The 13,259-nt window shown below is 46.6% G+C and overlaps 1 protein-coding gene and 1 long non-coding RNA gene across 6 annotated transcripts in view; both read right to left on the reverse strand.

The window, feature by feature from the left end:
* Positions 1 to 3,989: 3,989 nt before the first annotated feature.
* Positions 3,990 to 6,683, reverse strand: LOC309664546. Its single transcript, XR_014265914.1, has 3 exons — positions 6,547 to 6,683; positions 5,286 to 5,408; positions 3,990 to 4,419 (listed from the first exon to the last, which is right to left on the reverse strand). It is a non-coding gene; the product is annotated as an uncharacterized lncRNA (long non-coding RNA).
* Positions 6,684 to 6,762: 79 nt separating this feature from the next.
* LOC309664466 (uncharacterized protein) overlaps positions 6,763 to 13,259 on the reverse strand; it is an 86,575-nt gene continuing 80,078 nt past the window's right edge. The window contains exons 3-6 of one of the 5 annotated variants that reach the window (XR_014265764.1): positions 12,711 to 12,876; positions 11,818 to 11,978; positions 9,592 to 9,638; positions 6,763 to 6,889 (exon numbers count right to left, since the gene is read on the reverse strand). Coding sequence is in view for 4 of the 5 variants with exons in the window: in XM_082469940.1 (XP_082326066.1) it covers positions 11,819 to 11,962; positions 12,711 to 12,876 (310 nt within the window). In the remaining variant the exon portion in view is untranslated. Of the gene's footprint in view, positions 6,890 to 8,550; positions 9,031 to 9,591; positions 9,639 to 11,817; positions 11,979 to 12,710; positions 12,877 to 13,259 lie in introns of those variants that run through there. The other 4 variants (XM_082469940.1, XM_082469942.1, XM_082469943.1 and 1 more) reach the window with 4 other exon arrangements.

Consider the following 13,259-nt stretch of genomic DNA (forward strand, 5'->3'; position numbering starts at 1 on the left):
CTATGCTTTTATTGCTGTTAGTCTGTTTTTGTCTCCATCTTAGCAAAATTCATTTTGTAATATGATTTCACAAAATATAGCACCATTCTGTTACTAAAATCTTTTGGAAAGAAGTAAAGAATTTTATCTTTTGGAGATATTTTACCTCTTTGCAGTCATCTAGAATCCAGGTTTCCTCTTCATGACCTAGAAAAGAGAGGAAAAGTTCACCAGGGCTTCGGCTTTGAGAAGCCACAAATGGAAGATAAAAGTCATGGACCATCATCACCATGGCAGAGCCTCCTATTCATTGCCAAAAGTGAAGCCTCTTTGACTGTCACAGGGATCCAGCGTTCTCAACAGAGATGAGCTAAATGTGTGTTCCTTGGTGGCTTGGAGTAAACAAAGAGTTTATTTCAGCACCAGTGATGGTTCAGACCTGTCTCATTCAAAGGCAAGCTGACTTCAGATCACACATAAAGATAGGATGCCATTGTATCCCCAGGCATTAAGGCCTAAACACACTCACTTTCTCATCACCTGACCCCATTTCAGGGATAGTCACTTCTATAGCCATGTGTTGCCTTGGTCACCCGGGCACACAGAGCCAAAGAAGAACTAGGAGAAATACATTTATATATCTATGAAAAGGGCTGTCAGGAGAGCTGAGAAGAGAGATTCTGAGAATTGGAGACCGACTTTGAGAGAAACAGGAACAATGGTAACTCAGATAATGAGCTATGAAGGTAAAAGTGCAAGTTTGCTGAGTGTGATTGGAAAGAGAACTAAGAAGTGGATTAAGAAGTGTTGGGAATGTTTGTTAGTCATATGCCTAAGGTTGCTAACATCAGCTTTTTCTAACTCCCTGCCAGGGCTCAAGTGCTGGCAAAGTCAGTAGCACAGGGAAGCTGCCCTGCCATCCTCCCAGCCTTCCTCTTCCCTCCGTTGTGTGGAAACCATGGCATCCAAAAATTATTGCTGGCATGTTTGGAATTCTTAATGAAATTTTTCTTATTTACCTTAACAAGGTGTCAGATGCTAAAACAGGTATCCCACTCATGTTCCTACCTCATGAGTGTAAATATATTGGGCAAATCATTGTCTGTCTTATTTTGCTGTTGCTGCCCTAGTATGAATGAACTCATCCTTCTTTCCTTCTCCTTCCATATCTTCTTCAGCATAATAATAACTGTTCAATTGTATATATTCATAAACATGTATATATAATATATGTCATTTAAATATGTACATGATTATATATTTTAGGGAGTGTTTTGTAATAAATATAAAGTATACACATTATGTGTGGTTTAGAGAGCATTGTGGTGGTGGCCAGGTGCAGAACAGCTGCAGGAATCCAGGAAGGTAAGTCAGCACAATACAGAAGCAAGTGAACCCTGGGGGCATTGTGTGCATCCCACTGGTCTAGAACATTAGTGCCCAGGGGGATGGATTCAAAGGGGGGAGGCAGATCAAAGGCCACCACAAGTATTTATAGGTTTTAAAAAGAGTTACACCCACAGAGGAAAGGGAAATTAGAAATGCAAGAACCATTATGGCACTCAGAGACAAACAACAGGGACAACTGTCTGTCTTGAACTTAGACAAGTAACCCCCTCTCCCAACCCAAGTATTGTCACTTAGGTGACTCTTGGCTGTTGTTCCCCCATTTGGCATAAGCAAACACGAGTCATGCTCTCAACCCAGGCCTTAATTTTCACTGATAGAGTGGCAACAAACATGCATTTACAAAAAAAAAAATCACAAAAGAGAAAATGAAACAATATTTCATGAATAAGAGTCAGAATAAAAAATAAAGACCAGAACTACAAAGACTTCAGATACTGGGATTATGAAATATAGAATACAACCTGATTAACGAAACAAAGTAGGAATTAAAGACACTAGTAAGGAGCAGCAGGTATCAAAGTGATAATGTTCAGATGAAATTTGAAAAATATCCAGTAGAACTTATAGAAGTAAAGACTATCATAAATGAAATATAAAATACTAATCAATGGGTTAAACAGCAGTTTGGACACAGCTGAAGAGAGAATTGGTGAACTGGAAGATAGGTCTAAATAAATTACATGGAAGAAGAGGTGTCAAAAGAGATAGAAAATATGAAAGAATGGTTAGCAAACATTTAAGATAGAGTAAAAATGCCAATATACATCTAATGAGAGTTATAGAAGAAGAGGACAAAGAGAACTGGTTAGAAGCAGAATTTTAAAGCAAACGAGACTGCCCCTTAGTAATGTAAAATGTTAATAATAGGGGAAATTGGGTGTGGGGTATATGTACTACCTTCTATCTTTACACTATCTTTGTGCTTCTGTAAACCTAAAATTGTTTTAAAATAAAAAGTTGATTAGCATATCTCCTCTCCCAGAGACAGAGAGAGAGAGAGAAATTTTCCAAATACTATGAAAGACACAAATCTTCAGTCAGGAAGCCCTATGACTTCCAAGCAGAATAACTAATAAGAAGGTAGACAAAAGAACGTACTTAGACACATTATAGCAAAACTGCAGAAATCAGAGGCAATGACATCTTTAAGACAGCCAGTGAGAAAGGAAAGATAACCACAAACAAGTGATAATTAGACTGACAGCTGACTTAGCAGCAACAATGGAAGTCAGAAAATAGTAAGACAATATCTTCAGTATGCTCAGATAAGATAGTTGTCAAGCTAGATAGATATACTTAGCAGAACTACTTCTCAAGAACAAAGGCAAAATAAAGACATTTTCAGATAAACACTGAGGAAGTTGACCTCCAAACGCTTACTAATTGAAATTCTAAAGTCTATACTATAAAGAGAGACAGAAAGAGAAAGAGAGGAAAAAAAAAAAAAGAATCCTCAATAGGTCTAAGATACAAGAAAGAAGGGTAAGCAAAATTTTTTAAAAATTCTGAATTTGGAAAAATCTTACATTGATGTTATAAAAAATAATATCTAGATTATGAGGTCAAAAAACAATGCTCCCTTTGAAAACTGTAGGGGAATCCTTACTCGTCTACACAGCTTCTGGTAGTTTGCTGGCAATTTTCGGCATTCCTTGGCTCGTAGATTGCTCCTTCTGGTCCTCCATGTTCACATCACCTTCCTTCTCTGTGTGTCTCTCTGTGTCCAAATTTCCCCTTTTTATGAGGACATCAGTCACATTTGATTAGGACCCACCCTAATAACCTCATTTTAACTTGATTACCCATGTAAAGACTCTATGTCCAAATAAGGTCACATTCTGGGGTTCTAGAGGATAGGATTTCAAGATATTTGGGGGAGGGAGGGGGAACAAGTCAACCCGTAACACAATCCCAATTCTAACTGGTGGTTTTAAACTCCGGACTTCACCCTTGGTTCTAATTGCTACTGAATCTTTCTTTTCCACCGCCCATCCTTTCAAACCTCCAAAGCCCGTGGTGCCCATGGTTCCATGCTCCTACACTGCTTATTATGGGCTAAATTGTGTCCTCCCTAAATTCATATGCTGAATCCTAACCCTCAGTACTTCTGAATGTGACTGGAGATAGTCTTTAGAGAGGTGATTAAGTTAAAATGAGGCCAATAGGATGGGCTATAATCCAATATGACTGATGTCCTTATAAAATGAGGAAACTTGGACATGCAGAGAAACACCAGAGAGGTGCATGCACAGAGGAGACACCTTGTGAGGACACAGTGAGAAGGTGGCCATCTGTGAGCCAAGGACAGAGGTCTCAGAAGAAACCAAACCTGTTGGCACCTGATCTTGGACTTCCTTCCTCCAGAACTGAGAAATCAATTTCCGTTGTTTAAGCCACCGAGTCTATGGTCTTTTGTTCCGCAGCCTGAGCTGACCAATCCACTGCTCAAAGCCCCTCCTGGCTGCATCTGGCAGTGCTCCTGAGCACTGTCCCCAGGCCTAACTCCCTCCTCCCCTCTGCGGGCTCTTCCTTGACTTACATCTCAGTGTGTGAAGTCCATGGAGCCGTCTTATCAGTTTAGGTAGGCAGCATGGCCACCCACAGGGTTTGTTACGCTCCCAACACTGTCCAGTGTGGCCTTTGATGCCACAGCACCTGTGGCTATGATGAGGGGCGATGGGAGCAGACCGAAGGATGGATTCCAGCAGCCGGTTTGAGACTATTGCTGGGCTCAGAGGATGTGAGAGAGGATCACGTGAACATCAGGCAGCTTGCTGAAGGAGAAGCGTGACTGAAAAGCTCCGTTGAGACTTGAAACTCTTGTTTATTCCTGTAGGTCCAGCAATGCAGAAAGAAGGAAGCCAGCCCTTCTAGCCTCTTCTACCTCCACATTGTCATCAGGCTCTGGAATTTTCCTTCCTTGGATTTCTCCTGGAAACAGCTTCCTTTACTTGGTGGATATCCAGATGTTCCCCTACCCCGTGGGGCTTTCCTTCTTCTTCTGGTTCTCCACTTGTTTCCTGGCCTCTCCTGCATAACAAGGGTTAACACAGTAAAGAGCCTTGAGTGTTGAAAAATTCACTGTTCTGGGCTCCGTGGACACGGCTGTGGTCAAGGTTGACGTCAGGAGTTTATATTCTTGTGCTCTGGAGACCGTAGCTAAACAAACAAGAAAACTTTCGGGGAGCCAGGTGCTGAGAATTAAGATGGGGAGATGAGATGGCAATTGATCAGGGATGGCTTTAGATCAGGTGGCCTTTGGTGCAGCTCTTGGGGTTGGGGAGCAATTGACAATTTATGATCGACAGTACTCTTACTCAAGCTGTGAAAGCACCAGGTACACAACAGAGTTCTGGCCTCTTGGCTCTAAGTTACAAAAAAGTAAATGTTTGCTTATCTATACCAGACAGAGGGGGTAACCAGACCCGGTTAGAAAGTGAATAAAAAGTGCTCCCAGGTCCCATTTCCTTTGCCTATTTAAAGGGGATTTTTAGCCATCTGGAAGTTTTCTTATCAGACATTTGATAAGGAAAAAGGATGTTTTGAAAGGTTGTTACCCAAGAACACATAAACCAGGAGAAACATATTTAACCTACCCTGGTACCTTCTTGAATTCCCAGACATTGAAAGGCCATTTAAAAGTGACTTGGGATCCCAAAGCCAGGCTGTCCCTTAGGCCCCAGCACTAAGTCCAGGGGAGCCCTTTCAGATGGGTACACTTTTGCCAAGGGTCTGAGGGCAAGGGAATGTAGCATCCCAGGTCTTACAGACATGCCCTGTGGAGCTCTGTGGCAGCACTACGTGGGAGGGGCGCAGGGGAGGGGGTTGGGGGCCATACGGGGAGCATAGGGGGTGCCAGGAGCAGCTGGAGCCTCAAGGCCTCCCTTCAACCTCACCCCAAAATGGCAGGAGAGAGCGCTTGGCTCTTATCGCTGATGCACTGATGTTCATTCCAGGGCCAGCACACTGACCTTCAGCTCAGGAAGTGACTTCTTGGTCAATTGCTGCTTTGGAGGGACCTGCCAGGATTTGAAATGAAGCAGCAGTTCTTGTAACATCCAGTCATAAATCTAAATCTTTTTTTTTTTTTAACTGAAGCAAAATAGTGAGATAACTTGATGTTTCGCATGCTTAACATTTAGAACAGATTATAGCAATTGAATACCCACATCATAAGCTGCTTCATTTAAGCACAACACACGTACCCAGGCTCAGCTTCATGTGATTTGAGTCTCGAGAGTGATTCTTCTTCTGCCAAAGTTTTTAAATCTTAGGCTGACTAATAAATTTCAGCCTAAGGATGAGGCCACCTGATCTCCAGTCCTGGCCCTCACTGGGTTGAGCAAAGGTGCCTCTCTGGGCCTCAGGAAATCCCTCTCTGAGATCTCACAGTGTGGTGTGCACACACTGTGTGGTGTGTACACATGGTGTGGTGTGCAATGCCCAGCTCTTGTGCCCAAAGTGTATCATCCCAGATGACCACAGGTAGTCTTTGGGATGATGTGAGCAGAGAGATCTATGAGATTACATTATGAATCTATGGCTAATAATGGCTATTAATAATAGATGCCACTCACCCAGTACTTCTCATGTGCTGGGCACTGTTGCAAGCATGTTTTGTTTGTCTTAATTGTCCTAGTTCTCATTCCTCATTTTACCAATGAGGAAACTGAAGCCCAGAGAGGTTAAGTAACTTGCCCAAGCTCAAACAGCTCTAAGCGGGGAGCCAGGATACAAACCCAGGCATGTGAGTGCACCCTATGCCTTCTAGCCTTTGGGTATCAGCCCTGAGATCTCCCCACCAGCACTGACATGGAGGGATGAGAATGGGATGGAGCTAGAGAGCGATGCTGACTCAAAGATGGGGGTGATTGTCTCTGGGCCCGTCCCAGAGCTGGGGAGAGAGAGACGTGGAGGCAGGAGGGATGAATAAATACAAAATGGGTGATCCAATTTAGAAAAGAAAAAAAAAAAATCATTGCCCCATGACCATGAGCAAGGTGCAGTGTTTTAAAATTTCCCTTTCAAGATAATTGCTGTAGACCTTAGAAAAATAAATCTAATAGAAGAAAAAAAGAAAGGCAAAGGGAGCCCAGTGATTTGAGTATGAATATTCAGGTTTAAAACATCTTTTCCCCTTGAAATACACCCTCTTACCTTGGTGGAAAGTCCTGTTACTTTAGGTTTGTCTCAACGCTCACTCTGAAGGCTGGCTGGGCTTGTCAGTCAGGACCATCTGTGCTGGAATGAGGTTTCTTCCAAAGACCTGATTATGATTTTTCTTGGAGCTACACCTGACCTCATACAATTAAAGAGGAACGTCTTCCCTTCTGCTTGCTGTCTCCCTTCCTGCCTAAATAGGTGTTTGCCTGATACTCTACAGGCAGGATAGCGGGAGGCAGGTTATTGGGTTTTCGGAGAAACCGTTTCCTTTTCGTAGGACATAGCTGCAGAACCCGGGAAGTGCAGAGATTCAGCCAGAAATGTTTGCGGGCTTTGCCTGAGGACAAAACATCCAGAACAAAGTGAAGCATTTAGTCAAAGCCAGTGGACCTAATCTTTCCAACCCTTTCTTTGTTTTTTTTTCCTACTCAAAAGTTGTTAGAATGAATTCACCTTGCTTTTGGTGGGTTTTCTTGTGGATATTTGTTTGGACTGACTGCATTTATACACATGCTTGTCAATAGTTTCAGCCCTTCTGTGACCTAATCTGGGCCCAATTGATAACTATTACAAGGCGGGTGCTATGAAGATGAGGAAATGGGAGAGAGTGGGCTTCACAGAAAATTATGAGAGCCCCTGACTTTAGAGGCTTCCATTCAAATGAACCCACCATCTAATGTTTAAATAGGTCCATTTAAATAAATGCATAAAGTACAAGAGACTCATCCCTCTTGTTGGAGCCGGATGGTTAAATAAGACTGAATTAGAGATATTATTATTGATAATAATGGTAAACGACACCATTTATTGAGCATCTATTATGTGCTTGGCAACATTATCGTGTGGGAGGTACTATCTCTATTTGGATGACAGAAAGCAGACCCTGTGAGGCGCCAAGAGCAAGCAGTGGCAGAGACGCAGGTCCGAGTCCAGAGTCTGTGCTCACGTGGCCCCAGATGAAGAAAATGAGACACAGATTCTCATAATGTGACTTACTCATGCACGGGTGCAAAACTTGCTAATGAATAAAGCAAAATAATAATAAAAGGAGCTGGTCTGAGGACCTGGGATTGCCTGGGTTCAAAACTGAGTTATAAATACAATTCCAATCATGAAACTCTCCACATGACACTGGATACGTTACTTAAACTCTCTGAGCCTCTACTTCTTCATCTCCAAAATGGGCTAATAATGCTTAGTTCATAGCATTGTCATGAGGCTTAAATTAGATACACCATGTTATGTGCTGAACTCAGGACTTGGCACATGGTATGTAATTGATAATGTTGGTTATTGTACGGGTCTTCAGTGAGAGCAGGTGACTATTTGTCCAGGGTGCTTTTCTTGACCTTTTACCCTCATGCCTCCACCTCCACTGCTTCCTGCAGGAGTCCTGCAGTGTCAGCCATTATGCTCTTATACTGCTAACTCCCCTTGAGGTCAGAGAAGCAGATGGCTGGGGATGGAAGGCAGTCAGGACCTTGGCCAACATGCCAGTTGAAGGTCCTGGCCAATGGCCTTGACTTTGCCAGCGCAAACCTTTTTTTATACCTGACAAGGCAAACTACCACGTGTCAGGTCAAGACAAGAACAGGGGTGTAAAGAGAGAGCCAGCCCATGAGATAGGAACAGGGGTAGGTCAGAGACCCCCTGGAGGTCACTTTCAGCCCTATGATTTGATATTGGCATAAAACTGAAGGCAATACATTGAACTCTGAGACATTCCCACCTCCCACCTGACCTCAGTCTGGGCAATCTTCCTGTTAGTCAAGAGAACAAGCCATAAATCTCCCTGTGGACGGGAGTGCTGGGTGCACAGTGAACTCTGCTGTCTCGTCTGTTTTCCAGAAAGGGTTGATGGATCCTTCTCCTCACAGTTATTTCAGCACAGTAGAATTTCAACAAGACAGAAATAGAAGACAGAACGGTTGGTCCTGTCAAAAGCTCTTAATATAATTATGAGAGTCAGGCCTCTGCACATACCACCCCCCAGCCCACGAATAATTAGGGTGCGAGAGGCCGGGAACTGAATGGCGGTGGGGGAGGCGTGGGGAGGGACGGCAGGCTGAGGACGTGGTGATTAGTGTAACGGCTGCTGCTTCTCTGCTGGGATGCCCCGGTCCTGCAGACCCCCTGGGAATTCTGCAGCTTCATAAAAGCTCCACTTAGAGCTTGGATCATCCCAGGCAGCAATTAGTGGCTCTAACAGTTTCAGCTGATGGCCTTATGGCTGTCCCGCCTCAACTCCCTTCACTGAAGGTTACTTACATAGAGCTATGCCCTCATCACCCCCGACACCCACAGTATATGCAGAAGGTGGCCGGGACATGTAGGCCATGGCACCAGGCTTCGGGTCTGATGGGGACCTCAGAGGCAGGCCCAGCCTGAGCATTCGGGCTACCAATGGGAAAGCAGAGGCCCTCTTCCCTTGAATATTTCCTTTCTGTTTAGTGTTTAATTTTCTCTCTGAAAGGCAATCTATGGAATGGAAAAAAAAAAAAAAAAAAAAACCCAGTCCCTAAAGTCCATTCGAGCTTTCTCTTCTCCAGGTTAATTTCCATTCTAATGCTTATGTAGCCCCCACCGCAGTGTTAGGCATTTGTTACTCTAATTCTGCAGCTATTCTCCCCAGGGTTTGCTGTTTTGTCAGGGGCCTGTGCTGTTCCATTGCAGGGTTTGGAGCAGAATTACCGAGCTCAGTGTCAATGGAGGGGCTCAGGAGGGGCCCAACACCCAGGGAAGGAGCTCTCCATGGATTCTTTCTTCCCAGCCCCAGAGGTAGGCTGTCCTTTAGCTCTGCTGGCCGCCACCGGGCACCACAGCATCCATTCTACACTGGGGGTGAGGTGACAGAGCCCCGCGCTCCGTACACGGAACAGACTTGGGTCCCCAAAACCTGCTCCTTCATGATTCTGCACTTGGCCCCTGCTGACAGCGGTGCTGACTGTATCTTTAAGAGACACCTCAGCTTAGTCCTTAAAAGTGCTCTCTTGAGTCAAGCTGGATTGCTTTGGTTTGAATCTAAGAACTGTCACTTACCAACTATGTGACTTTGGACAAGTCCTTTAACTTCTCAGTTTCACCATCTGTAAATTGGATACCAACAGTACAGGGCATTAAATGAGTTACCATTGTTCTTAGCATTAAATGAGTTTATAATAGATATAAATTGCCTGTAAGAGTGCCGGGCACAGAGTCAGGGTCAGCAGGTGGTGGCTATAGTCACTATTACTGTTATTAGTCCCTCCTGGGGATGGCCTGGCTGCAGAGGCAGGAGCTGCGTGCCCAGCAGGATGTGCCCTGCATCTCAGCAGCGCAGGGTGTGAAGGGGTGGCCATCCCTGCTGGGTCCACCGGATGCCAACTGCTTGGTACCCACACACTGGATTCTCCTGGACCAATGGGCGCTCCCATCCCTTCACAGGCTCCATCCTTATCCCTCTCACCCGAATGGCCTGGGGACTCCTGGAATGTGACCTATTTGAGGAGGACAGGCAGGCAGGGAGGAAATCAGGAATTCTGATTCTCATCCTCAGAGGGATTCAGTCCCTAGGCCATGGCCACTCAACTAGTAAGTGGCATTGCAGGAGCTCACACGCACACTGGCGTGACTCCCAGGGGCACACTTGCCTACGAGGCCCCTTGGGGTGACGACCCTTTTGCCGGGGGCCGCTCTGTGTCATCCCAGGCTGTGGAGTGGTGAGTGGTGTGAACGGTTCCAGCAGCGAATCTCGGAAAACCGAAGTGGGGCTGTTTCATAGCCTCCAAAGGCTGGAGACAGGCTCTGGTTCGAGACTCTCCAGGAGGGAGAGGCTGGCCGACTTTGAAGACCTCACCGAAAGAAGCCTCTCCAGACATAGTGTGAGCTGACACCTTCAGGCCAAGTGTGGAGGACAGAGCCTAAAACGCCTGGCCACCAGTTCCACCTTACGGGACCCAAAGCCTCACCGATCTGTGCCCCTGCCCACTGGCAAGGGCCGCCAGGATCAAACCAGAGCCTGCTCCCTGCTGCCCAAGGGCCCTCCCTCCCTGGCACGTGTGCATAAATCCTCGGCTCCCACCAAATGAGCGTCCAGGCAGGAGGATGGGCAGCTGTCTCTGTCGGCCACCCCTCTGCAATTTCCCGACTTGATTTGCGGCGCGCCGCCAGCTGCACAAGTTGGCTGCTCCGCAGTGTAGAAACGCCAACTGGAAGTCCGCGGGCACGTCAGAGCTCCCCGCTGCACTGGGCCTCCAGCAAGCCGGGCGGGGTCCAGCGAACCCCAGGAGTGTGGATCCCCTGAGGGCTGTTCTCGGCCTTGGCGTGGTCACACCTCCATGTCTGCAACCTGCCCCCCCACCCCCTCCCACCCCTTGCCCAGGGCTTTCCGTGCTGGACTCCCCCTTCAAAGAGGCCAGGCCCTTCGCCTGCCTGTGATTCTCTCCCTGTTCAGGCTCTGGTTATATCACCTGGGGAACGGCTGTTTTAGGCTGGATTTCCCTAGATCAAGAGTATTCCAGCTTTGTTCCCGGCAGGCCAGGCAGCCCCAGGGTGATCTAAGGAGCTGCCAATGTCTTTGGTGTTGGTCACTTCCCAGCCATAACCTCCTCAGGTCCTGGCTCTCCTGTGATCTTTACATACCATGATCAGCAAAGGTCAAGGATCTGGGCCCCTAAGGCACTCCCTTGTCAGTCTAGAGCCTTCACTGCCCCTGTTAAGAGATCCATCTTCCTGAGGCCCTTACAGAAGAGGAGGGGAGAAGTGTCGAGGACAGAGCTTGGCTTTGGGCCCAGATCTGGGCTCCAGGACTGGAATGCTGAGTAGCTCTGGGCAAGGGATAATTCTAGCACTCAGAATGCTCCCCACACAGTAAGGAGAGTGGTAGCTCCACTAACTGTCATTATGTGAGCAGCCCAGGCCACTGTGCACACTCAGTGCTCCTCAGATGCCTGTGAAACCATTTCCCATGAAGCCCATGACACCCCGGCTGCTGGTGAGCTTGGGCTCCTGCTGAAAGCAGGCTGTGCTTGTTTGAATCTGGGAGAAAGGGAAAGGAATGGTCTTGAACCTGGCTGCCTCCGGAAAAAGGTAGCAACAAAATCCAGAGCTTCCCTGAGCAGGAGAGCTAGGCATGGAAGGGCACGTGCAAGAGAAAGTGAAGAGGAGATGGCAAGGGCGCCACACATAACTTGCCTATTTTGCCTTTTCGCACATCCTCAGGCGACTTCCAGATTCTGGAGTTTCCTGCCCAGCCACCCTCCATAGACCCAGCCCCTCGCTTTGCACCTCATTCATGTCCCATGGTTTCATGGTCTTGTTCTTTGCAGGGACAGCTGATTCCCAGCGCTGATCCTTGAGACTGCAAACACTTCTCTGTGTTGGGAGGATGGTCGGTAGAAACATGTGGTCTGCTCAAGGCATTCTGGAGGTTCTAAAGATTGGGAGTTCTATGGAAGAATTGGAGGAGGTAGACAGGCAGGACTTTCAGCTAACAAGCCTCCTGGGGCACTTTGGAATCCCACCACAGGCCTCTCTGCTGGCACAGTTGACGGCCAGGAAAAGAAGTGAACAGTTGCCCAGAGATGTGTGTGACTGAAAGATCACGCTGTTGGATGCATGGATTGGTCCTCTTGGATCTTGGGAGGTGTGTTGGCGGGGAGAGAGGTTGGTCCCACAGAAGAGCCTGGCCCACCACGTGTCCGTCTGGCTGTGGGGCCCATACTGCCTCCCCCGGGGGCTGCCTGCATGCAGAAAGGCAGGGAAGTCTCAAGGAACAAGATGCACGAGCTGGGCAGGCGTGCAGGAGCCAGCAGCACACCTGGGTTCCTTCCTGTCCTGGGGAAGCCTCACAAGGAACCAGCAGCCCCTACCCCAATTCTGTCCCATGAGAGTATCCCGAATACAATCACAGAAGAGGTATGTTGGTGCATCTTCAATGCTACAGACATAAATTAGACAATTTCCCTGATACCTGAACTGCCCCACATGACATTTGATTTAATTCTTCATAACCAGCATCAGTGACTACTGATCTCCAAAGCAATGAATGAAGCTGCCCAAGGTTCTGCCGAAGAAGGTGGGTACTGCCCTGGCCAGAGGTGTTCTGAGCCATCAGGCACCACTTCCCCCCCTTAGTTCTCAAAGCCCAAGTCCCACCCATCAGTCATTTCTGGCCTTACCTTATCGATCCTTTTAATAGCAGGCAGTAACAATTTATTAGCACTTTTCCAGAGTCTCTGCCTCCTGGCTAGATCTTTTTCCATCCTGAGAGCTGAAGTAATATTTCTTCTAAATCTAGCTCTCTTCAAGGCACTACGGGAGGCCAGTCTGAGTGAGTCAGGGATGCTACAGAGAAGGAAGAATTAAGTTAGGACATTTCCATTTTCCCACTGCTAATTTATGAACAAATAAATTTGTTGGTTACAATTGAGCAACTGTATGGGGCTGGGGGGAGGGGACTACAGAGACCAGATGAAAACAAGCCATCTTTGATTTCCCTTTACAGAATTTTATCTTTTTCATTAAAAAAATTTTTTAATACAGTTTTAAATGTTACTTTCTACTTACAGTTATTACAGAATATTGGCTAGATTCCCAGAGTTGTACAATACAGCCTTGAGCCTATCCTACCCTCACTACCCCACCCCGGTTTGTCCCCCGCCCCGGTAACCACTAGCTTGTTCTCTCTGTGAGCGTAATTTGATTTTTAAAAGTGGGTTAGGAGGTGA

The sequence above is a fragment of the Balaenoptera physalus genome (genome assembly GCF_965194825.1).
Source record: "Balaenoptera physalus genome assembly, chromosome: 7".
Classification (NCBI taxonomy): Eukaryota; Metazoa; Chordata; class Mammalia; order Artiodactyla; family Balaenopteridae; genus Balaenoptera; species Balaenoptera physalus.